General features: G+C 35.0%; 1 protein-coding gene across 4 annotated transcripts in view; it reads right to left on the reverse strand.

The window, feature by feature from the left end:
* Nucleotides 1–22,503, reverse strand: part of Erbb4 (erb-b2 receptor tyrosine kinase 4) — a 1,021,671-nt gene that overhangs the window by 337,774 nt on the left and 661,394 nt on the right. For all 4 annotated transcript variants that reach the window (XM_031367819.1, XM_031367817.1, XM_031367820.1 and 1 more), the window contains exon 4: nucleotides 3,139–3,273. In XM_031367819.1, coding sequence (XP_031223679.1) covers nucleotides 3,139–3,273 — 135 coding nt within the window. The remainder of the gene's footprint in view (nucleotides 1–3,138; nucleotides 3,274–22,503) is intronic.

The raw sequence follows: 22,503 nt of genomic DNA on the forward strand, positions 1-22,503 counted from the left end.
ACAAGATGTAATTATGAGTGTTTACCGATTTCAATGGTAGCTCTGTCAGTCAGGATTCTCCACTGGAGAATTTGGATGTAATAAGGCTTACAAGGTAGGATTTTAGTTTTTGCACCCAGCAATTGAGTTACTGTTGTTTCTGAACTAAGTTTGTATTGCGTTTTTCTTCAAGTAATGACTCCTCTAGGTTCTCAGGAGAAAGGTATGCCTGCAAAGTGTGAGTTTGCCTGAGGTGCACCACAAAGGCTGTGGTGGATTTGAAGCATGGGCCTGGCATGCTACCACTGGCATGGTAGCTACCTGCCAGTGGGAACCTAGTGAGCTGGGTGGATACACTTCAGGAGCTACAAGCCAGAGAGTCTCCATGAGATAAAAAACAGGTCAGCCATCGCAGGCCAGTGTGTGGCCGGCCAGGCCGCTGGGGCAGAGGCACAAACGTGGGAACATGTCAGATGGATCATTATTAGTATTTCCCGCAACACTTTTATGTCTTAATTTTGTATATTTCTACTTTGCTAAAAATATTTGTCTGCTCAAAGACCTTTATGTGGCATCTTTAGATCATGTCTACACATACAGAGACCCCCTTTCCATTAGCATATATGATCTTTTATTTGTTCTCTTGTCTTCTCACTCTAAGACTGTAGGCTCTATTTTGAATTATTGGGTAGGAATGAAAACTGTCCTTGTCTGAGCCCTGATATTAGTGGAAACAATTTGAGGTTTTCCACATTGAAAGTAATGTTGTGTACAGTTTTGTCATTTGTTTATTTTATTATGTTGAGGTTTACTCCCTCCACCACAAGAGATGGCAGATGTCATCAACTGCCTTTTTTGCATTTAATGACATGATCATATGATTTTTGCCTTAGAGACTATTTATGAGATGGAAAACATTGTTGATTTACATAGGTTGGACCATCCCTTCATCTCTAGAAGAAAATATTTATTGGAATACAATCCCAATGAGTATCTTCAAGCATGATTAACAATTTTTTTGTCAAGCAGAAGAAGAAAGGAACTACGTTTTAAGCTAGAAAACTCATTTTATAAAGCTTGAAAACAGGCACAAAGTTACTGAAAACACTAAGCTACTTGATTTGATTTAGGGTTATTCACAATGACAGAGTTGCAGTTCTTGGAAAGAAATATAGTGTGCTTATCATTAGGACATGTAACTAGAAAAGCAATCAAGCAAGCAATTAAGGATGCATCAGATTCCTAAAATTATAGAGAAAATTTAAAAGATTTTGACCATGAAGTGTATATATTTTTCATTAATATTAATTATCTATTAAAATAATTCTTATCCAGAACCAATATAAGAATCAAACTATAACATTATTACAACTATATTGTGAAACAGAAATCACAGATTATATCCATATATATGTATCACTATATATACATACATATATCCATTGATTTTTTTAACACAAAAAAGTATAGAAATTAATGTGTAGCAATAGTTAATTCATTATTTTCTGATCTAATATTATATAGCAGATGGAATGCCTTACTATCTAAAGCTATGTAAGTAATAACATTTTGACCACAATCGATGGCCAATCTGTAAAGGACCATTGATTATGAACCCTTTCTGCATTTTTAATTTTGGCATCTGAAAATTTTACATACAAAACAAAAAGTCCAGTCACTGTTGCCTAATTATAGGCACAATCATCCAAATTAGCCCTCCAAAAGAACAGCACAAAACGATGCCATCTGTGAATGTGTACTAACCCCACAGCCCCTTTCAGCTTCAATCCCTGTAAAGGCGGTGGGATGGTTTCCTTCTGGCTTCTGATTCAGGCTTTATTCTTACATGAACTCATTCATGCCTTAAAGGCCAGTCATTGTGAGAATCTGAGAGTCAGCAAGCCTTTTGCTCATTCAACCAATACAACCTCTGCCCTATATAATATGCTCATATTACGGGCTACCTGAAAACAATAGTCATTTCTAAATCACATCTTTTTCCATTGTTAGCACAAGATGCTTTAAAATGAAAGAAAAAATTGCACAAGGAATTTTACCTGGTAGGTAACTTGAAAACTACAAAGGAAGAATCTCATACAAATTTCTGTTTAAAGATGACAAGAAAATTATGTTATCCTACTTTCACAAAAAAGGCTTTAGCCTTTTATTAAAAACACAGCTGTCAGTTTTGATCAAATACATTCATATTTCCCCATTATGTTATTATGGCCATCATGAAATTTAATAATTGTCCCTTGGAGTTTGATTTCCCATAAAAGCGTCATAACACAATCAGCACTATTGCAAATAATTATGGAACTATGTGGAGACAGTTATGATTTCAGGTGGGAAATATATAATAACAGATGAGAAATTTAAAACCCAGGTTAATACTTGATAAAGATTCAGTTCTCATACAAATGTCAGTACTAATAAATGTGTGACAACAAAGGCTGCTTTATAAAAATGAGAGATCCCAGGCAGAGTCATTGGCAGAGGTTTCAGTGATAGTTCAGAAATTATTTGTTTAAAATTTCGTCATATAAAAAACTATTAATCTGATAAGTCATCTCACATGGAAATAGCATAAAACTCTTAAGATAGAAAGAATTCGGCAGTTTATGTTTGACTAAAAACTAAGAAACTAGTATGTTTCTTATATGTGAAGTCTATAATGACTCATATTACATTATTGTGAATTGTTATAAAACATTACCAATGGGACATTAGGGACAAATTAAGGTTTGAGAATTCTGAAAGAGAATAATTAACAGAATGGTGCTAGTCAGAAATTTGCCATATGACATAAAACTGAGGGAAGACACTGCTGAGCTTTTTAATGCATTCAGATGTTAAAGTATCACTAACGGCATGCTGAACAACACGCTCCCCAAAGCACGAGGTAAAATAATATTTGAAGACATTACAGAGCGTGATAAGGGATGTTGGCATGGTTCATCAGATAAATGCTAGACCTCAAGTTAATGACTTGATTTCAATCCCCATGCCCTATATGCTGGACAAAGAGAACCAATTCTTATAAGTTGTCCCATGACTTCTGTGCATGAACCATGATACATAGACAAACATATAGACAGATAGAAACAACTAAATAAATTAATAAATGTATAAAAAGGATGAAGGGATAATAGTACTTACATCCAAAACTTCCGTTTGTTGACACCAGAGTCATGTTGGAAGGCCATGGATTCCGAACAATATCTTGCCAGTGTATAGTGTCAGCATAACATAGGAATTTGTTCTGGTCTACATAGACTCCACCATTTAGTATTTCTGTATTGGAAACAAAACCAACCATCAATTTGTTTATTAAAATGTTAGCCAACAGAAAGGCATCATTCCAATTTTTTCAATGGTAGGCATAGTAGGAACGAGGATTTTTCTAAAAATAAATTCATTGATTCACTTGCTTTTATATCAACACTTGAAAACGTTGAAAAGTACAGGCTAAAACCATTAATTAATCTCATATATGTAAATAAACCCTCAACATTTTGATAGATATTTTTAGTTTCTGTGACTTTATCATGAATGTGATATGATATCATATATAATATTTCATAGTCTGCTACTTTGTTTTAATCTTACACATTAAGTATAGATAATTATTATTTTATTAAATTTAATGATAATGTAATATACCAGAGTATGAACTAATTAGTATTATTTATTAAAACTCTTGTTATTTTCTTTTTCTTTAACTAGTCATTTAAATAAATCTCAAAAAATGTCATTCCATATCCATAAACACTGGAAGTCCTCAAGACTTTTGATGCACATTTTCAAAGGTGCCTTTCTTAGGTCTAATACAATTTGACTTTTAATAAAGTTCACATATTATTAACTAGCATAAATAAAATATGTGTTCTATTACAAAATATTTTCTGTCATCTAAAATATTATCAATGTCATCTAAAATGTATCAATCATGAAGAATAATGCAAATCACAATATTATGTCATTTATCTTTGGCATTGAAACCTAGGCATGAGACAAAAATACAAGAAAGCTATGATTTACTCAATTTACTATTACACAGCTAATACTGATTAGCTAAAGAAATACCAAGAGATGAATGGATAGAGAAAATCTGTTGTTTATACAAAATGGTACTTTGTTCAGCTATGAATAACCAAGTTATGTCAATGCTTGAAGTGTTACTAGAGACAATAATATTAAATGAAATGTCAAGTGCAAGAAGATAAATATCATTATTTGTTTCTTATTTGTGGAGCTTAGATATTCTATATGACGACAAGAACATTGATGGCATGAAGAGGAAGAGATATGGGGAACAAATTAATAGTAGGTGGGTGGAGACTAAAGGAGAATAAGAATAAAGATAACAAAAGTACATGATGTACTTGTATAAAATATCTGGGATATTAATCATTGTGTGATGAATATGTGTCATTAAAATTTGCTGAAGCTAAAAGTTTTAATTTATTTCATTGTTCAAAATGAAATATCTTCACTGGGTACTTTGTGAAAGCCTGAGGAAACAACAGCTTATGGAATTACTTCTTCCCAATAAATTCCAACCAGTCAGAGTATAGTAGTGCAGAAAGAGTCATGCTCCTATGTATCCTTGAGAATCATCTTCCTTGTGCAGTTCTTCAAACTATTTTTAATATTGTTATTTTCTCCTATTTGTGTGTCCGGGCCAAGCTAAATATTTAAGAGATTTCTTAAACTAGTGTGAGATGAATGGATAGAGGAATACATAACAACACTAATATTTGAGGATGCAAACTTGGTGGCACATCTAAAGAACCTTTGCATACATAAAACCGTCGAGACTATTTTACATTTTCCAGAGCTCCACTTTCAAACTGAGACCCATTCTCATCATCAATCTTTTCACTGCCTGTTGGTTCCACTTCTTGAGAGAGAAGGAAAAAAAGGAACAAAGAGAAATTAGATCATTGTTCTTCTTCTAACACCTAGTTCATTGTTTTTCATGAACTGAGCATCCAGCCTTCTTCAGAGCAGATGGGAAATATAAGGAAGATTGTAAAATCATTTCTAGATTAATGTGTGGCATTAAGTTTCTATGTGAAAATGTGTGCATGTCTTATACTAATGAGATAGTAGCTTTCTCATGAGACACTGTGTGATACTCTTAGGCTCTAGGAATAACTTTGCATTAGGTTAAAAGAAAGAGTATTCTAACTGTTCTCCAGGAAATGAAAGTTATCTTTCAGTTTACATTTGGAAAAATTCTACCAAAAACCAAAAAAAGAGTAAGGTGATAATTTTCATTCAAATTGTTCACATGGAATAAACATACTCTTCATTTCCTACTTCCTATCAGAATATTCCCAAATAGACTCAGATAGTATTATGATGAATAATATTCTCATCAAATCTCCTCCTTCAGCAGAATTAATCAACTGCTATTATTTACATTTGTTTCTTAGAAAAATTACATTGGAGAGCTTGGCTTCTTAGAAAAGCAATACAGAAAAGAGACAAGAATAATTGTAAAACAAGCTTACAGATTAAAATTTCAAATTAAGACATAATCATGATCAATCTGGATGATATTTTGGCCTTGAGAATTCTGAAAACAAGCATTTCCTCCCAGCAATTCTAGTCAGGAGAATTATTCATTTCTAGTTTTGAATACTGAATAGTTTCTCTGTTTCGGCTGAAATAGCCTTTAATCCTTATGATGTATACCTTTCTCTACTTTGAATGTCAAATTCCACAGTCAATGAAACAGGTTTTCATGGACATTTATAGGACTGTATTAATGAACAAATGATGTCACAATTTAAAGACAATTCTACCAAAATATTTTCAGGAAATAATGTCAGAATTGTTTAAAACATGCTTTATAGTTCTGTCTGATTTTATAACTTTTTGAGAACATAAGGTTTTAGGTAGTATTGCTTGTGAGAAAGTACTTGATTTTTCTGATCCAGAAGAATGTATTAATAGAAGAGTAACCTGATGTTTGCACCCATGATCATACAAGAAGCCTATAGAACCCCAAATCGACTGGACCAGAAAAGAAATTCTTCCCGCCACATAATAGTCAAAGCACCAAATGCACAAAACAAAGATAGAATACTAAAAGCCGTAAGGGAAAAAGGTCAAGTAACATATAAAGGCAGGCCTATCAGAATTACACCAGACTTCTCACCAGAGACTATGAAAGCTAGAAGATCCTGGACAGATGTCATACAGACCCTAAGAGAATACAAATGCCAGCCCAGGTTACTGAAAATCTTATTAAACAACATAAGCTATGTAATTTCATGCCAAGATTAATCAGTTAAATTCTCCTGTAGCTTCTCTCTATAATTTGCATTGTGACTAAGTAAAATTAATGATAAAAGTTAGCCTTTCCCATGAACAGCTTATATGACATCTCTAAACATATGTTTAAATCAGGAACTAATCATTTGCTTGTCAAGATTGGATCTCACTATCTGATACTAATATAAGGAGGTACAGAGTAGACATTCACTAGGCTAAAAATCCACAGCTAGTAGAATTTACTTTGCATAAAGTAAACCAAACACACATATATATCATATTAATATATAATTTTATGTCTAAATTCTTATTAACTGAAATAAAATAAATTTTATTATACAAAATATCCACAACTTATAATATACAAAATTAATGTAGGTGGTATGTTTGATCTTTACAAGTTACTTAAACATCTTTTAGTAATATTAAAAATAAGCCTATTCGATACATCAAACTCAATTATTAGCTACTACTTGAATAATAGTGATTGAGTTATCCTGGTTAATCCAAATTTCCTTAAACTTACACAAATTACATAGTATATACTATGGGAAAGCCTAAATTATACTGTAAGAATAAATCCTGATAAATCTTCTAAAATTATTTTTAGGAAGTTACAAAAAACAGATGTGAAATTTGAAAGTGAACATGAGCAACTTATATCTTCAAATCCACAAACAAGGTCGTTTGAATGCTCCTTGCCTTTAAATATCTTTTCATTAGTCTGACAAAGGTAATGCTTTTGTTATTTAAATAAATTCTTCTGTTATACACTTTCCCAGAAACTAGTTATTATAGTGAATTGGCAGCTCGTTTCTTTTAATAGAATCATTGACATTTTGCAAATATATTCCTTCAAAGGAAATTGTGGTATAATACTTGTATTTGTCTCTGACCTATATGAAATAGCCTAATTGTGATGTGACATCCTTCCTAAAAATACTGATGAATGTGACCTCCCAGTAGTTTTAGGAAGGTAAAAGTATTTCTCCAACCCAATATCCTATTTCTAATTACTGTATAAAAAGTGGCTGAAATGCTCCTCTTTTCAAAACAGCTTTTATAATAGTCAATGCAGTTACCCATGACACTTTGGTCTCTATAGTGGAATTGCTAGTGAATATGCCTCAAAGTACTATTAACCATGATGATGTAATAAAAATCTAATAAACGGGACTGAAACAGTTTACATCAATCTCTGGCTGTGTATCTAAATGTCTCATTTTGTATTAGTGCACCATATAGGTCAACTGTAGAATGCAAATGACCATGAAAATACAGGTTAAAAGCATCACACTTGTCTAGTTACAAGTTAAAGTATCTAAATATTTTATATATTAGACTTCTATTACCTATTCAAGATAAAGCATACAACCAAGAAGTCAGAATTCCAAGACACACAAAGGCCATTTTCAAAGTGAAGCTACACGGGCCTTTCTCAGAGGCAAAGCAATATATCTTTCTCACTGTCATCAACTTAAGCCACATGAGTCTGTTGGCAGATAATGATACAGAAGTAATATAGATCACATCATCCACCTGTGATACTTAATACATCATCTCTGGAGTGGACTTGGTCTATGGATTCTTGTATCTTTCCCAAACCCAGACCTTTCAGCTGGGAGCACAATGAATTGCTGCTACCCCACCGGGTCAGCCCTCAAGGTTCATTATTAATAAGCTGAGACTCTAAAGGCTAATGAGAACCGGGTGCTCGAAGAGACAATGGCTCATTCATCATCAATCAAGCTTTGAAGTTTTTATACAGATGATTTAAGGAGAGTTGAAGTGTGCAAAATTGAAATGTCACATTTGTATTGGGAGGGGTTTGAGGTTGATAATGTAAATGAGTGATGTAACCCTCTATCTTTCAGCTCGGTGATCAGAGTCAAAGCTCATGGATGCGAATACCAAATGTGAGAAAGTAACAGGGGATGGTCTTTCAAGCAGAGCAGGGCAATTTAAAGAGGAAAATTCTAGACCTATTGGCTGAAAAATCAAATAATAATACAAAATAAAAGCAAAAAACACTATGATTTCAATTGAACAGAACTCAGCTATGTTCCCATAGTATTCTAACTTATTTGTAATGCCTCAGAATACATAAAAACAATCCTGAGCTTTTATTCTTTGAGCTTAAGTACAAGCTCTTTGGAGTGTTGTGCTTCAAAATCAGGTATGTGGAGGTCAGCCATATTTCATAGAACTATTTTTGATATCATGCGACACAGAACACATGATTTCATATATTACCTATTACTGTTGGATATTTTTCTTATCTTCCTTAAATTTCTGTGGGTCCATCAAGAATAAGGATCATAAAGTACATCATTCTCCGTTAAATTCCTAAGAAAATGCTGAAAATGTGAAATTCTGGATAAAAGTGTTTGCTGTCAAGCCTAGTGACCCAAATTCACACCAGTGTCCTTAAACCCACATGGTGGAATGAGAAAACTGATTGCTATGAATCATTCTCTGATCTCATATGCTTATCTGCAGAACAAACTAAGATCTATCAGTTATTGCTTCATTTCTTCATACTTAATTAACCATTGCATGCTGATGTAGGGTCCTCATAGGCTTTGTTTTACACCCAGTGATCCTCTATAATTCAGATCCTATCATAACACCTTTCATATGAATCCTTCTTGTATATTAATATCATAATACACTATAGGCTACAATATGTATGGATTGGTAGGTATATAAGTAGATAGATGGCAAACAGGTACTTCTTCCAATACTGAGTTTTGAAGTATAAAGCAAGCAAATAATACTGGATCTAGGTAATGAGATAAAACCTTAAAATCTAGTTTAACTTGCCAGCTGTATGATATTTCTCATTATTTTGAGGTATAACCCTAACCTCTATGATGAGGTTGCTAGAGACATAGTACCAATAAAACACTGTTTCTCATGTAAGCTTGACAATTATTTAAATAATAGTTTACTCATCAGCATAATTTAGGCCTTTTGTCTCAACTATTTACATCGATATTCTATTAGTTGGTATTGGGTTGGAGATAAAAGAGATAGATTTGCTCTTATTTTATATATATTTCTGGTTAAGTGGTTCAAGACTATTACAAAATATGCAGTCCTCCAGGTGCTGGATTCCAGTATATCTTGTTTCTACAAACCCTTTTAATATAAAAACAAAACAAAACAAAAAACAGAGAGTTCAGCTAGTAAAAGGAATGCTCAGTATTGAAGAACTCGTGGAAAGGAATGGATGAGTGTATGCTGACTCTTCGTGACAATAAGGAGCTTTCTATAAATAATTATATTCTGTTGATCCTAATTAAATCACAAATAGTAGTAGAGAATCAAATTTCTTCTCTGATTGTCATATAACTACTATATGCTATACTTTAAAGTCCCAAAGAGTGATAGTAATATGGAGACAAAGAGCTGTCATACACCAATAGACTACATACATATCATTTTAACATCTTTTTTCCTCAGCATTATAGCAGAAAATTTCCTCTGCCATGTTCACATTCATTACTGCATGATATCTGGCATGTCCAGTTCTGCATTGATGAGGGGAGTACATACTTTTTCATTTAAGTTTCTGAGTGGCACTGCTATTTTATCCTCGAATAGGTCTGTGATGCAAATCTATGGGCAAATATATGTTGTGTGCATATTTGGAAATGAAATTGATAGGATATAGTAATTATGTTTCCAAAGCAATCTCACCAATTTTTATTCTCACGAGCAACGTAAATGTACTTACTTCATACACACAATTCTCTTTGTATTTTGTTTTAGTTAGGTTTTTATGTTCTGTTTTCTAATTGTCTGGTTAGTATGCAATACTGTCACTTCAATTTTCATTTTCCCAAAGAACTAACTAATATAACCCCCTTAAATACCATATTTGAAATATAGTTTTAAGGAATAAGATGATCCATTTCTATTTTCTCAAAAAAGAGGTCTTAGTGTGTTATAGAGAACTGTGAAGTATTTGACATTTATTTGACTTTGTTAACAATGGGAAAATTACTGTAGCAGATGCTATTCACTACAAGTCTTTTGAGAGTAGGGGTCTGGGATAACATGACCCAGCTTAGGGGAATGCTAGGGAGCTGAGGCAGTAGGGGGTAAATGGGTGGGGGAGCACCCTCATAGAAGCAGTTGGGACAGGGGAGGAGATAGGGGGTTTAACTGGGATAACGTTTGAAATGTAAGTAAATAAACTAACCAATAAAATTACAAATACATATACTGAAAAAGATCTTACGAGTAAATTAAACGATGTTGACAATTATGAAAAAACATGGATATTGGATGATGCATGCTCTGATTTATAATAGGCAAACACTGCTGTGACAATAATCTTGATCACAATTGAAGGTACTTAAGCAAATAACATGGGAGATTTAGTAGATTCTTGGTATTGAAATCAAATACTTCCTCACATAAAGCTCAAACGTTTTCATGTTCTATCTAGCAGAAATCCCTCATTGCAGACAACAATCTTCTTAAATAAGTGCTCCAAGTTTCTAGAAAATGTAATTGCTTCAGTAGAAAAAAAAAATCAGCAGAGTTCGTTTTCATTTCCAATAAAGGAAGGAAGTTATATTAATACCAGAAATGATTTGTCCCTTTTATTTACAAGCTTTAATACAATAAGCCTGGGATATATTGCAAGGTCACTTTCAAATATCTCACCTACTATATTAGTTTGTATTGTTTTAATAACTCCTCTCACAATGTGTGATTTCTTCCCTTCTTTAGAGTTTTAAGAAAGGATGACTTTTTTCACAGATGACAGTAATAACCACATCAATGTGTATGCTTATTTCTGGCAAGATAAAACTTGCAAATAAAAGATAAAGCAAGAAAAGAAGAATGACTTAATCTTGTAAAATGATTAATATATCTAGATTTTTAATACTATACAAGATACTATTAAATATAAGTGTTTATTTGGGGCCTGGATGGTTCAGAAAACAATTCTGCAATACAAACATCGAAAAGAATGACAAAAATTATAAAAATAAGGAGTGAAAATTTCATGATACAATAATACACAAAATACTGAAATGCTGTAAACTGTCACAACGTACAGAGATATTTAAATATATTTTTGCAATTGTAAGCTTTATTATTAAAGATTTAAATAAAATATTATATCAAAATTAACAGGAATCAACATCTTACACAACTCAATGAGGTTCTCTACAGTTGGAAAGGCAGCTGTCAAGCTTTACATTGAATTTTATAGACTATATTGTTACACATCTTTAAAGAATGCCAAGAAGGATTGGCCATTTGAATAAATATAGTGATTCTATGTGCATCTTAATTTTAAAAGCCTAAAATATCAGTTACATGAGTGCCAAGAAAGAACAATGTATTTATATTGTATATAAAAATTCAACTTAAAATGCAATCAGGGATGTGTCTTTTAGGTATCTATATAATGATTGTTTTAAAGGACAAATTATATATTTTTCATTTGTTAAAAGCATTTATTGATGCAGGTAATATATATTCCCTATATTGCCTTTTACTGACTTTAAATGATAGCAAGATGCGTTTAACAGTTTTTCCTGAATTAGTTTTGTCCCTTCCTGGTACTCTCTACAGCTGGTGCATAGCAGTTTGCTGCTTCACTTTCAAATACAGTCAAGTTTGTTTCAGTTTCTTTCCTATGTTCTATGAATTGGATGTATTAATATTCACTGGTGGATTGCAGTGAAAAATCAAGGTCATGTATGGAAAACGATAATAATAGTTTAGGAGAGTCTTTTACCTAAGGATTAATTATCCTTGGGACCTCACAGAATCTGTGACACTATCACTTGTGTGCTGTGCACCTAGTGAGCTAACCTTCTGAGTCATTTCTCCAGCCACATGCTGCGATCCCAGTTTAAGCTCCCCCTCTTACTTATAGTTGATTCCCCAGGTCACAGGTCATAAGGTCTCCATTCACAGTCTCCCTGTGAGCAAGTAACCAGAGTTCTTTCAATGGCCATTGACCTGGTAAGTCTCCAGCATGAGTCGCTGGAAAATGCAGAAGGATGCTAAAGAATCAGAGTCACTTAGGGCAGTGGGATGTTGAGACTTTGCCACACACAAACTGCTTAACTTAATGGTTTTTTTGGTTATGCCAATAAAACAGACAGCAAATAGTAAACATGTCATAAGCATGCTGGAATAATACTGCCAGGTGGTTGAGGAAAGTCTTTCACATCTGAACAGAGAAGATATAGCTCTGTCCTCCAGTTACTCAGAAAATGGACTCAAAGACTTCAAGTTATATACTTAACCTATTTTAAAAGCAAACTCATTAAAACCTTTTAGTAACTGTTTAGTAGATCTGTTTATTTTATAAGAACTACATATTCCATTTTCTTTAACTGAAAAAATAATATTTTCATATTGTTAATGTCTGGTGTCACAGTAGAACAGACCATAGCAAGCAATAACATGCCTATGAGTTCCAAATTCAGTAAAATATACTTTCTATTTTAGAATTGTTCATGTTTCCAAGATTGAATTAATCTCATTAAATTTTATTTTAGGCAATATAGATTGCCTTGTAAGATTAGACACAGGAAAACATCAAGAGCTAAAGTACCTAAGGAGGTGAGATGGTACAGTCACCTTCAAAGTCCAGGGCTTGAGAAGAACTTGCTCTCTTTCTGGGACATGGACACAGACAAGTAACCATGACTCCGACTTGTAACATATGTTAACATTAACATATAGCATTAATCATTATTTCATATATTTGTTTCACTTATCTTTATAATGAAGACTCTAACAGGAGCACCCTCACAGCATGGCACTAAGGGATAAAAGATTGATGTTGGAAGTGTTCACTGCACAGTTACCTCTCAGTGAATGTCCAGCTACTGTGCAATTCATGCTAACAGATAGTAGGTACAGCTCTCCAGTGAGCATATTGTTTTCTATTCTGGATAGTAACTCTCTCTTATCACTCTCATGAGCATCCTTTTGAAAGACAACTGGCATAATTATTTTAAGTTAGAATATCTAAGTTTGTTCACTGGTTTAAAGAAAAAATACAACATTTGTGATGCATATTTTACTCTTTTGACATTATGGCAAATTATTTCAAGTTTCTGACAATACACTCAAAATCATTTCGTGAGCTATGTTTTATTATTTTTATACACCAAGAATCAAACAATTCATAGAAAAACAATTATAAATCCCTATGGATTTGAACAGCAAGCCAATTAAGACTTTTTAACCTACTTATTTGAGTTTCACTTTCTCTTTTAGGGACATATTACAGGTTCAAAGCACTCATAAAATTACCAGAGTCTTGAAATCAGCATTTTATTTTCAGGGAGGAGTGTGGGAATCTGGTCCCCAAAAGACATATCAGGCAAGAGACGATCATCAAGCAAGATGCCAAATGCCTCACAATGAAAACTCCAGTGAGGATTTCTGGTCTGGCTAACTGGCCATTGTGGATCTCATAGCAATAGCTCTTCATAAATTCTACCTCTACTAGACCATGCATAATATTGCATTTCTCTTAATTAAGAAAATTATGCAGGGCAATTTTTAATGGTCTCACGTTACAGTTGAGAAAAATAATGTTTAGAGTGCTAAATAACTGACCCGTGTGTTCTAGACAACTGAGAGTCCAGCCTAAGTGCTGATCTGGGATTGTAACTTTGAAAGTGTTATTCCACATTAGCTCTGTACAGGAAGGAATGGCCGAGAAAGGGAAACAAAATATAGTATAAGCAGAGTTGAGGCGCACTCTGTCTTACTCTGTCTACTTGTGAGGATAATTAAGAACTCAGCAATTTCCCTGAAGCACTTTCCAAAAATATTTTATTGAGTTGAAAGGGAAAATTATGCTTTTAAGGGATTATTTCTACATGAGAAGCACTGCCTTTAAACTCTTGGCTCTGTTAGAGTGTCTGGACCACATCCCACCCTCATCACTGAAGGTGGATTCCTTTTTGCCTCTGTCAAAAGTAGGCACACAGGAAAAGGCAGTACAATAAAACTTGAAGAATTCAGCCTACTTAAGGAAAAATCTCCTATTCACTAAAAAGATTGAGGTTTTTAAAGGCAATTTTATTATTTTCAAGTACTGTGGGAACTCTGTACTGAGTCCTTGTAGTTCTGGTTCAATGAATAAGGAAAAATGGTTTTTAATTACCATACTCAAGTCAGAAGCCTTACAGAGTCTTTCTCTAGGTCCCTTGAAATTTCTTTTCTTTATTATTATTAATTAATTATTTCATTTATTTACATAGCAACTCGCAGAATTCTTCCCTATTGCCTCTCCCTTCCCCTCTGATAGGGTGCCCCTAACTCCGGGCATCCCCCCTCCCTCCCTGTGGCATCAAGTCTCTACAGGGTTAAGTGCATCCTTTCCCACTGAGGTCAGACTAGGCAGTCCTCTGCTACATATGTGCCAGGAGGCCTCAGACAAGCCCATGTATACAATTTGATTAGGAAAACTGGGTAAATGCATCAAGGTGTTGGTTCTAGTAACAAATCTAAATTTCAAGTATGGTGTTTCAACCATATTTACACTTGTTGATGAATTAATAAAAAGTAAAAAATGAAATAACTTATGAACTAATAAAACCAACTCACTGAAATTTGTTTTCTAGTTAAGCTTCATATTTGACTCAATTAAAAGCTAAATGAGAAGCTTAATTGGTGGGAGAGAAAGAATTTTAAAATTAAAAGTAAGGCGTTTAATCGATGTAATACCTCCTGCTTAGGCAAAATTACTGGATTCTGTACTTGAAGATTCTGAGAATAGGATTGTCCCTGGGACATGCAATTTAAATGTTAACATTTGATGGAATCTATTGCGGACTATGTTTATAATATGACTTTTAATTTATGTGAGAGAAGATAACTGATTTTATCTGAAAATTTGAAGTATTTCACTGATTTCATTTACATAAATTTCATGAATGTCTTGCGACAAAGGTAAAAATGCAGAGGCAATTTTATTCTGCCACTAGTAAAATTATAGATTCACTTAACATATGCATGCATGTATACTTGTAATTATACTTTAAAATAGAAAATCTGGACTACCTCACATACAAAGTAATAATGTATATCAGAAGGCATTCTTTGAATTTCTCATGAAATTAAATACTTCATTTTGGATTCAATGAGACACAAACTACATATTCTATTATAAGCGCATAAAAGTAAATATTGTAAAATTATTTTATCTGTACTCATGGTTAACTCAATTTTGTATACATGTACATCCATAGAGCTAGGAGATATTCAAAGTAGTGCTACATTAAAATTAAACTTCAACGATCATTTCCAGCTACTTATCATCAGTTAATTTTTTAAATGACTGGGTTAGTTTAAAAGTATTAAGGTATAAAGTAGGCTTCCTCCAGGGCTACAGTTCGATTTTCAATATTGTTATATATATATTCTTATATTAAACTCAATAACATATCAATCAACAAAATTTATCTTGCTGGAGAATTTCTACTAGTACATCCAGTCCTCTGTTTTTATTTTATCTGAATGCTCAGAACAATTGCCTGGCAACATCTGGCCAGTATTATTCCAATCTCGAAGTAAACACAACCAGCCTGAAAATGTGTGTGAACTGAGGTCAGGAAAGGGCAATGATTTCATACCTGAAAGTACTTTTAATAAATACTTAAAAGTTGGTTTTTTTTCTTCCTTTGTATCCACTTAATATTCCATTTCTCCAGAGCTTCAAGAGTTATAATCTAAATTGCCACTGAAGGAAGGTAGCTGATATGCACCTAACTATTTCCATGCTTCAAAGCCTTCAAAACCATCTGCTTGTTGGCAGGTGTAATTAATTAGCTAAGTGGAAAAGATGCTTCCTTTTAGAGCGACTGGGAGGAGAGGAGGGGCAGCTTTGTGTAGCCCTATCCTTGCATGCCCATCGGCTGGGTGCCGCTGGGCAAATTTTCCTATGCTGAAAACTCATTGAATTTAATGGTTATTAATTTCACAAGATTTCTAATTACAGCTAGGATAATAAGAAGTGATCCAAAAGTTGAAAAAAAAAAAGAGTTGGCACATTTTCATGGAAAATCCTTCTATACAATGTAGACATCCTAAAGTATTGAGGTTCATTTATTGATACAGTTTATGCATTTATTCATTGAATTTTGCTAATAAGATTTTTTTTTACTCAATTTGGCTGGCAAGTGGCAAATGAATATTAATAATTGTAAAATGCATCATGTTAAATTATTTATTTATAACATTTCAGATGGCTGAAAAACTCCTGTCAAAGTGTATCATGATAATTTAATAGATTTAAAAGAGACTATACTCTATGAACATAATGAAAATTTAAAGATCAAAAGACTCCTCATAATTTACCATTGTATGCTGTATTTAGTTATTACTAAGCATTCAGCTAAATATAAATAATCCAATTATTCTACCTGACAAAACAAAGTTCTTTCGAATAGAGATGGAAATGTGAAGAATAGAGAGCATGTGGATATCTTGCAATCTTTAAGGAACACCCAAGTGAGGATGCTTGAATCCCACTTCAAGGGGGAACAAAATAGTCATGGGAGGCAGAGGGAGAGAGGGAAGGAGGGACCAGGGTAGAAGACCAAAGGAAGAGAGAAATAGGGGACAGGATCTCGAATTGGGGAGACAGGAGAGAAGCCCAGAGGGTCAGAAGAATGAACAGAAATAGACAACTGCCAGAGGTTGAGTGTAGGTGGAATCTCTAGGAGAGCCCAGAGACCTGGGATGAGGGAAACTCCCAGGACTCAACATGGTGACCTTAGCTAAAATGCCTAACAGTGGGGACATGGAACATGAACATATCACCTCCTGTAGCCAGACAGGACCCCCAGTGGAGAGATAAAGATATCAACCCACCCACAAAACATTCACCCCAAAATTTGTCCTGTCTACAAGAAATGCATGGACAAAGATGGAGCAGAGATTAAAGAAATGGATAACCAGTAACTGGCCCAACTTGAGACATATCCCATGGGCAAGCACCAATCCCTGACACTATTAATAATACCCTGCTGTGTTTACAGCATGAAGCCTAGCATGACTGTCTCTCCTCTGAGAGACTTTACCAGCAGCTGACTGAAACAGATGAACACGCCCACAGCCACACATTGGATGGAGGTTAGGGACCCTTATGGAAGAGTCGAGAGAATGATTGAAGGCCCTGAATGGGGTAGGAATCCCACAGAAAGACCAACAATGCCTACTAACCTGTACCCCTGGGAGCTCTCAGAGACTGAGCCACTAACCATAGAGCATACACAGACCAAATCGAGTGCCCCTCCCCTCCCCACACACAGGTAGGAGAGGGCTGCTTCAGTGAGAGAAGATGCGCCTAATCCTGCAGTGACTTGAAGCACCAGGATTGGGGCATACACAGGAGGGTTCCACTCTCTCAAAGACAAGGAAGAGGGAGATAGGGGACCAGAAAGGGGGACAGATTTTGGAATACTATTCCATTTTCTTAATTTAACTCTTCACAAATTGCTACAACCCCCCAAAAAACAAATGTAAATGAAACATTGTAAAGAATAAACTTTCAATGTCTAAAAATGTTTCCTTCTGTGCTGTTCACAATAGATTTAGAAATTTTGTTGAATGACTTGGCTGTGTTCACAGTGTGAGCCTGAAAGAATTCTATAGTACTGCCCTGTAGAGTAGGGCTCTGGAGTTCAGGCTACATCCTGCTAATCATAGTGTCAGGGTCTGGAATTGTAGCACCATGTGCCTCTAGAACTCCAAAGACAGTAAAGTTGAAAATCAATAAGAATGGAATCACCTCTGGCCTAGTTCTACCACACTTTATGTAAACCCGAGGAATGCAAAGTTCCTTCCAATGTGCACGTTGTCTGTATTCACCGTAATCTGCATGCAAGAACTCAGAAGTCCCTTCCAATGTGAGCATTGTCTGTATTCACAGTAAGTCTGCATTCTCCCCTTCTTATCCCATTTCTCCTTGAACTCCATGGATGATTGTAATAAAATCGCCATTTTAAATGAGTTTTTATTTAAATTCCACTCTTTGTGACATTTGTAATCACCATCCCTGTACCAAAACTCAGAAATCCATGATTTGCAGATTTTAAGAATGATAAGTCTATGAAATGAACATACTTAATTTCTTTAAGATTTATTAACACTTGATTATCTCAACAGTTTTGATCAAATTTATTTACTATAGTATTATTACTGTTTAAACTCTCAAAATGAATTCATCAAAGGCAGAACCAATACAAAATCAGTAGCCACTCCTTTAAACCAGAGAATTAGAAGAAAAGAGTCATTATAAATACATATTTATTGGAGTATTTGATACAAATGCAAATTAGTGGAAACTTGAAAACTGTTTAGCCCTAATGCACTTAATTATTTAAATGTGGTGTATACATATGCTAAGCACTCTGCCACAATTATAAATAGAGTTTAAAATATTAAATCAGATGCTACAACAAAGCTCTATTAACCATTGCTAGACCAGCCCACCATCTCAGGGAACCTCAGTGTCTGATACCAAAAGCTAAGCAATGTTTCAGAGATTCAAACAGCAGCTGCAAGGGTTAAAGGTGAGGCATAAAACAAGTTAATGACTTCTAGCATTCTAGAATCCTGAAAAAAAAAATTAGTGATGGGCCAACAAGCTGGCTCAAAGGATAAAGGTGCTCACTTCCAAGCCTCGTGATCTGCATTCCATCCCAGATCTCAAGTGGGAGAGAGAACCTTCTCCTACAAGCTGTCTTCTGATGGTGACATAGGGAGGCCCCAAATGCCACAGACATTTAAAAATTAAAAAATGTGTAAGAGACTCACCTAGTAATTTTAAATTGGAAAATATTAACTTCTATGCTTTAAATTGAAAATCTATGTGTTTGTTTCTTTGTTTGATTTGGTTTTGGTTAAAAACCTGATTGGTTTGGTTTTGATAAACTTTCAATTTAAGGGGAAAAAGTTAAGTACAATTTCATGAATACATAAGCACATAAGCAGAAAAAAGTAGAGCAAAAATCTAAATACAAATGAGAACATAATTAAAGTTAAGTCTCGGGCATATGGAAGGAACACACTGTTTATCACTGGGATGTTGTTCCCACTGTCCTTCCCTTTCCTGAGAAGAGAAAGTATGCAGTGTACTACAAGAGAAGAAAATAAGATGATATTCCTGAAATCAGAGCCACTGGGAAGAGTGAGTCCCGTGTGTACTTCCCACATACATATGCTACAATATTACAAGTAACACAGTTACAATTCACTCAGAATATTGAAGTGAAAGCAGGAAAATTAAATCTTCAAACACACAGGTAATTACACAGAAAGTAAGTGTGATGATATGGAGACATGGAGCCGAAAGACTTAAGTCAATAATGTTTCACTTGCAAAGACAATCCAGGTGCAGGTAGTCTTACTAAGTAACTGACTTGATTTCAGTGACACAGAGCAAGCTAGTTGTCATAAAGAAGCAGTTAATAAACAAACAAACTGAGGAAACTCAGTCATCTACTGTTACTGAAGAAACCTCAAATCATTTCACCAAGCACACACTTCTGCTCAATTTATGAAGTACAGAATAAAGAAACTAAAGTAAAAATGCCGCAGAAATGCCCTCACATTTTATGCCCCTGTAAGATGACAGTCTCTAAGCCTAGCTCAGTGTTCCTCTGGCACAAGGCCTCCACTAATTACATGACTACATATTTGAATACGCAGCTGCAAACCCAATGAACACAAGACAGTTGCTGGACAAACATCTGACTCCAGGGCAGAGTCAGGTACTTGAATCATAATCATACACAGTGCCATTCCCACTCCCATTTGGCTTCAAACAAGGAAAGTATTTGGAAACTTTATTCACTGGAAATATTTAGAGAATTCAGATTATCATTATTTGAATAGTTTTGACAAATAGAAGTGCTCATGTCAAAGTTGACATGCTTCTTAAAATTGAAAAAGTATATATTTTTTAAAAGTTTGGTTTATATGGGATGGATCCCCAGGTGGGGCAGTCTTTGGAAGGCCTTTCCTTCAGTCTCTGCTCCAGACTTTGTCTCCATGTTTCCTTCAGTGAGTATTTTTTTTTTTCACCCTTCTAAGAAGCATTGAAGCATTCACATTTTGGTCTTCCTTCTTCTTAAGCTTCATATGCTCTGTGAATTGAATCTTGGGTATTCTGAACTTTTGGTCTAATATCCACTTATCAGTGAGTGTCTCTGTTCTTTTGTGACTGAGTTACCTTACTCAGGATGATATTTTCAAGTGGATGCTGCGAAGTGCTTGTTGATGGAAGCCTGATGTGGCTGCCTCCTGAGAGGCTCTGCCAGAGCCTGACAAATACATAGGCTGAGGGTATTAGTTAGTTCATATTGTTGTTCAGCCTAAAGGACTGCAAGCCCTTTAGCTCCTTGGGTTCTTTCTCTAGCTCCTTCACTGGGGACTCTGTACTCAGTCCAAAAGATGCCTGTGAACCTCTACTTCTGTACCCTTAGAGCTCCCAGGGACTAAACCACCAACCAAAGAGTACACATGGTGGGATTAATGGCTCCAGCAGCATGTGTATAGCAGAGGATGGCCAAGTCGGTAATCAGTGGGAGGAGAGGCCCTTGGCCCTGTGAAGGTTCTATGCCCCAGTGTAGGGGAATGCCAGGGCCAGTAATCAGGAGAGGGTGGGGTTGTGAGCAGGGGGACAGGGGAGGGAACAGGGGTTTGTTTTTGTTTTTGTTTTTGTTTTATTTTATTTTATTTCTTTTTTTCAGAGGGGAACCTGGGAAAGGAGATATCATATGACATGTAAATAATGAAAATATTTAATAAAAAATAAATAAATAAATAAATAAATAAAAAGAATTCTAAACATTTTACTCCAGAAATCTTTTCCCTTCCCTCTCCCCTCCCTCTCTTCCTTCCTCCTTCGTTTCCTCCCTTCCACTCCCTCCATCTTTACTCTCCCCCCCCAAAAAAAAACCACACAGGCTGATACTCGCAACCAACCATTGGACTGAGCATGGTGGTCCCTGAAGAGGAATTGGAGAAGGGACTGAAGTAGCTGAGGGTGTTTCCAGCCCCATGGAAGGAGCAACAGTGTCAACAGGCCAGACCCCCAGATCTCCCAGGGCCTGGACCACCAACGAAACAATACACATGGAGGGATCCATGGCTCTGGCCGCATATGTGACAGAGGATGGCCTTCTTGGACATCAGTGATAGGAGAGGCCCTCAGGCCTAAGGGTGTTGGAAGCCCCAATGTAGGGGAGTGCCAGAGCAGAAGACAGGAGTGGGTAAGTGGGTTGGTGGGGGAGCACCCTTATAGAAGCAGGGGGATGGGGGATGGCATAGGAGGTTTCCGAAGGGGAGACCTGGAAAGGGGAAAACATTTGAAATGTAAATACAGGAAATAGCCAATAAAAAAACAAGAGTGATTTATGAAATTATTGTAGCAATGTGGGGGGATGATAGGAGAGGCACTGTATGCTTATTTGACTCAGATATAAAAGTTATAAAGATATGAAGTGTTTTAGTTATCTACTAAAGTATTTTTATGACTCATAATATATTTTTATAACAATAGGTTTACTACAGGAAGAAAAATATTTGACTTTTCTCAGCTGTGATATTTTCTTATTTTCCAGAAAATTCAATAGTTTGCTTATGCTCAAGAGAATAAGGTTCAAAGCAATATATCAAATCTCTAGACATTTTCACAAACTAGGTAGAAATCTTTTTTAAAAAAGAAGGAATTTTTCTCCTTTAGGAATTCTACACCTTCAGACTTCTATTTTCAACAGATTACATTATTGTGTTAAATTTTAACAAAAAAATAGTTAATTCATTTTTCTCACTGTATTTTTTAGAGTACAAAATTCTGACAAATTATATGTAATTTTACTCATTGCTCATAAGTACTCCACTTGTATATATAGATGTCTTTATGGGAATTACTAATGCACAAATAGTGGCAAACAGCAGAATACCAACAAGTTTAGTAGGCTCTTGAAAGATTTATAGAATGTTTGTGATATTGAAAAATATCTCATTTTGTCACGCACACTTTGCGTGAAGGCGGTATCTGAGGCATAAACTTCAAGGAAAGTCAGTCTCCTGCCTCTGCATTGTCGCCTGGCACCCCAGGCTCAGAGGTGGCCCAGATATGTCCTTGTACTAGTGTGCTAGCAACTCACCAAGATATCATTTTCTTACAGCTAGCAAGAGAAAATTCGGACATTGCTTTCTGACCTTCAC

Source organism: Mastomys coucha, unplaced genomic scaffold (genome assembly GCF_008632895.1).
Source record: "Mastomys coucha isolate ucsf_1 unplaced genomic scaffold, UCSF_Mcou_1 pScaffold14, whole genome shotgun sequence".
In the NCBI taxonomy this organism is placed as follows: domain Eukaryota; kingdom Metazoa; phylum Chordata; class Mammalia; order Rodentia; family Muridae; genus Mastomys; species Mastomys coucha.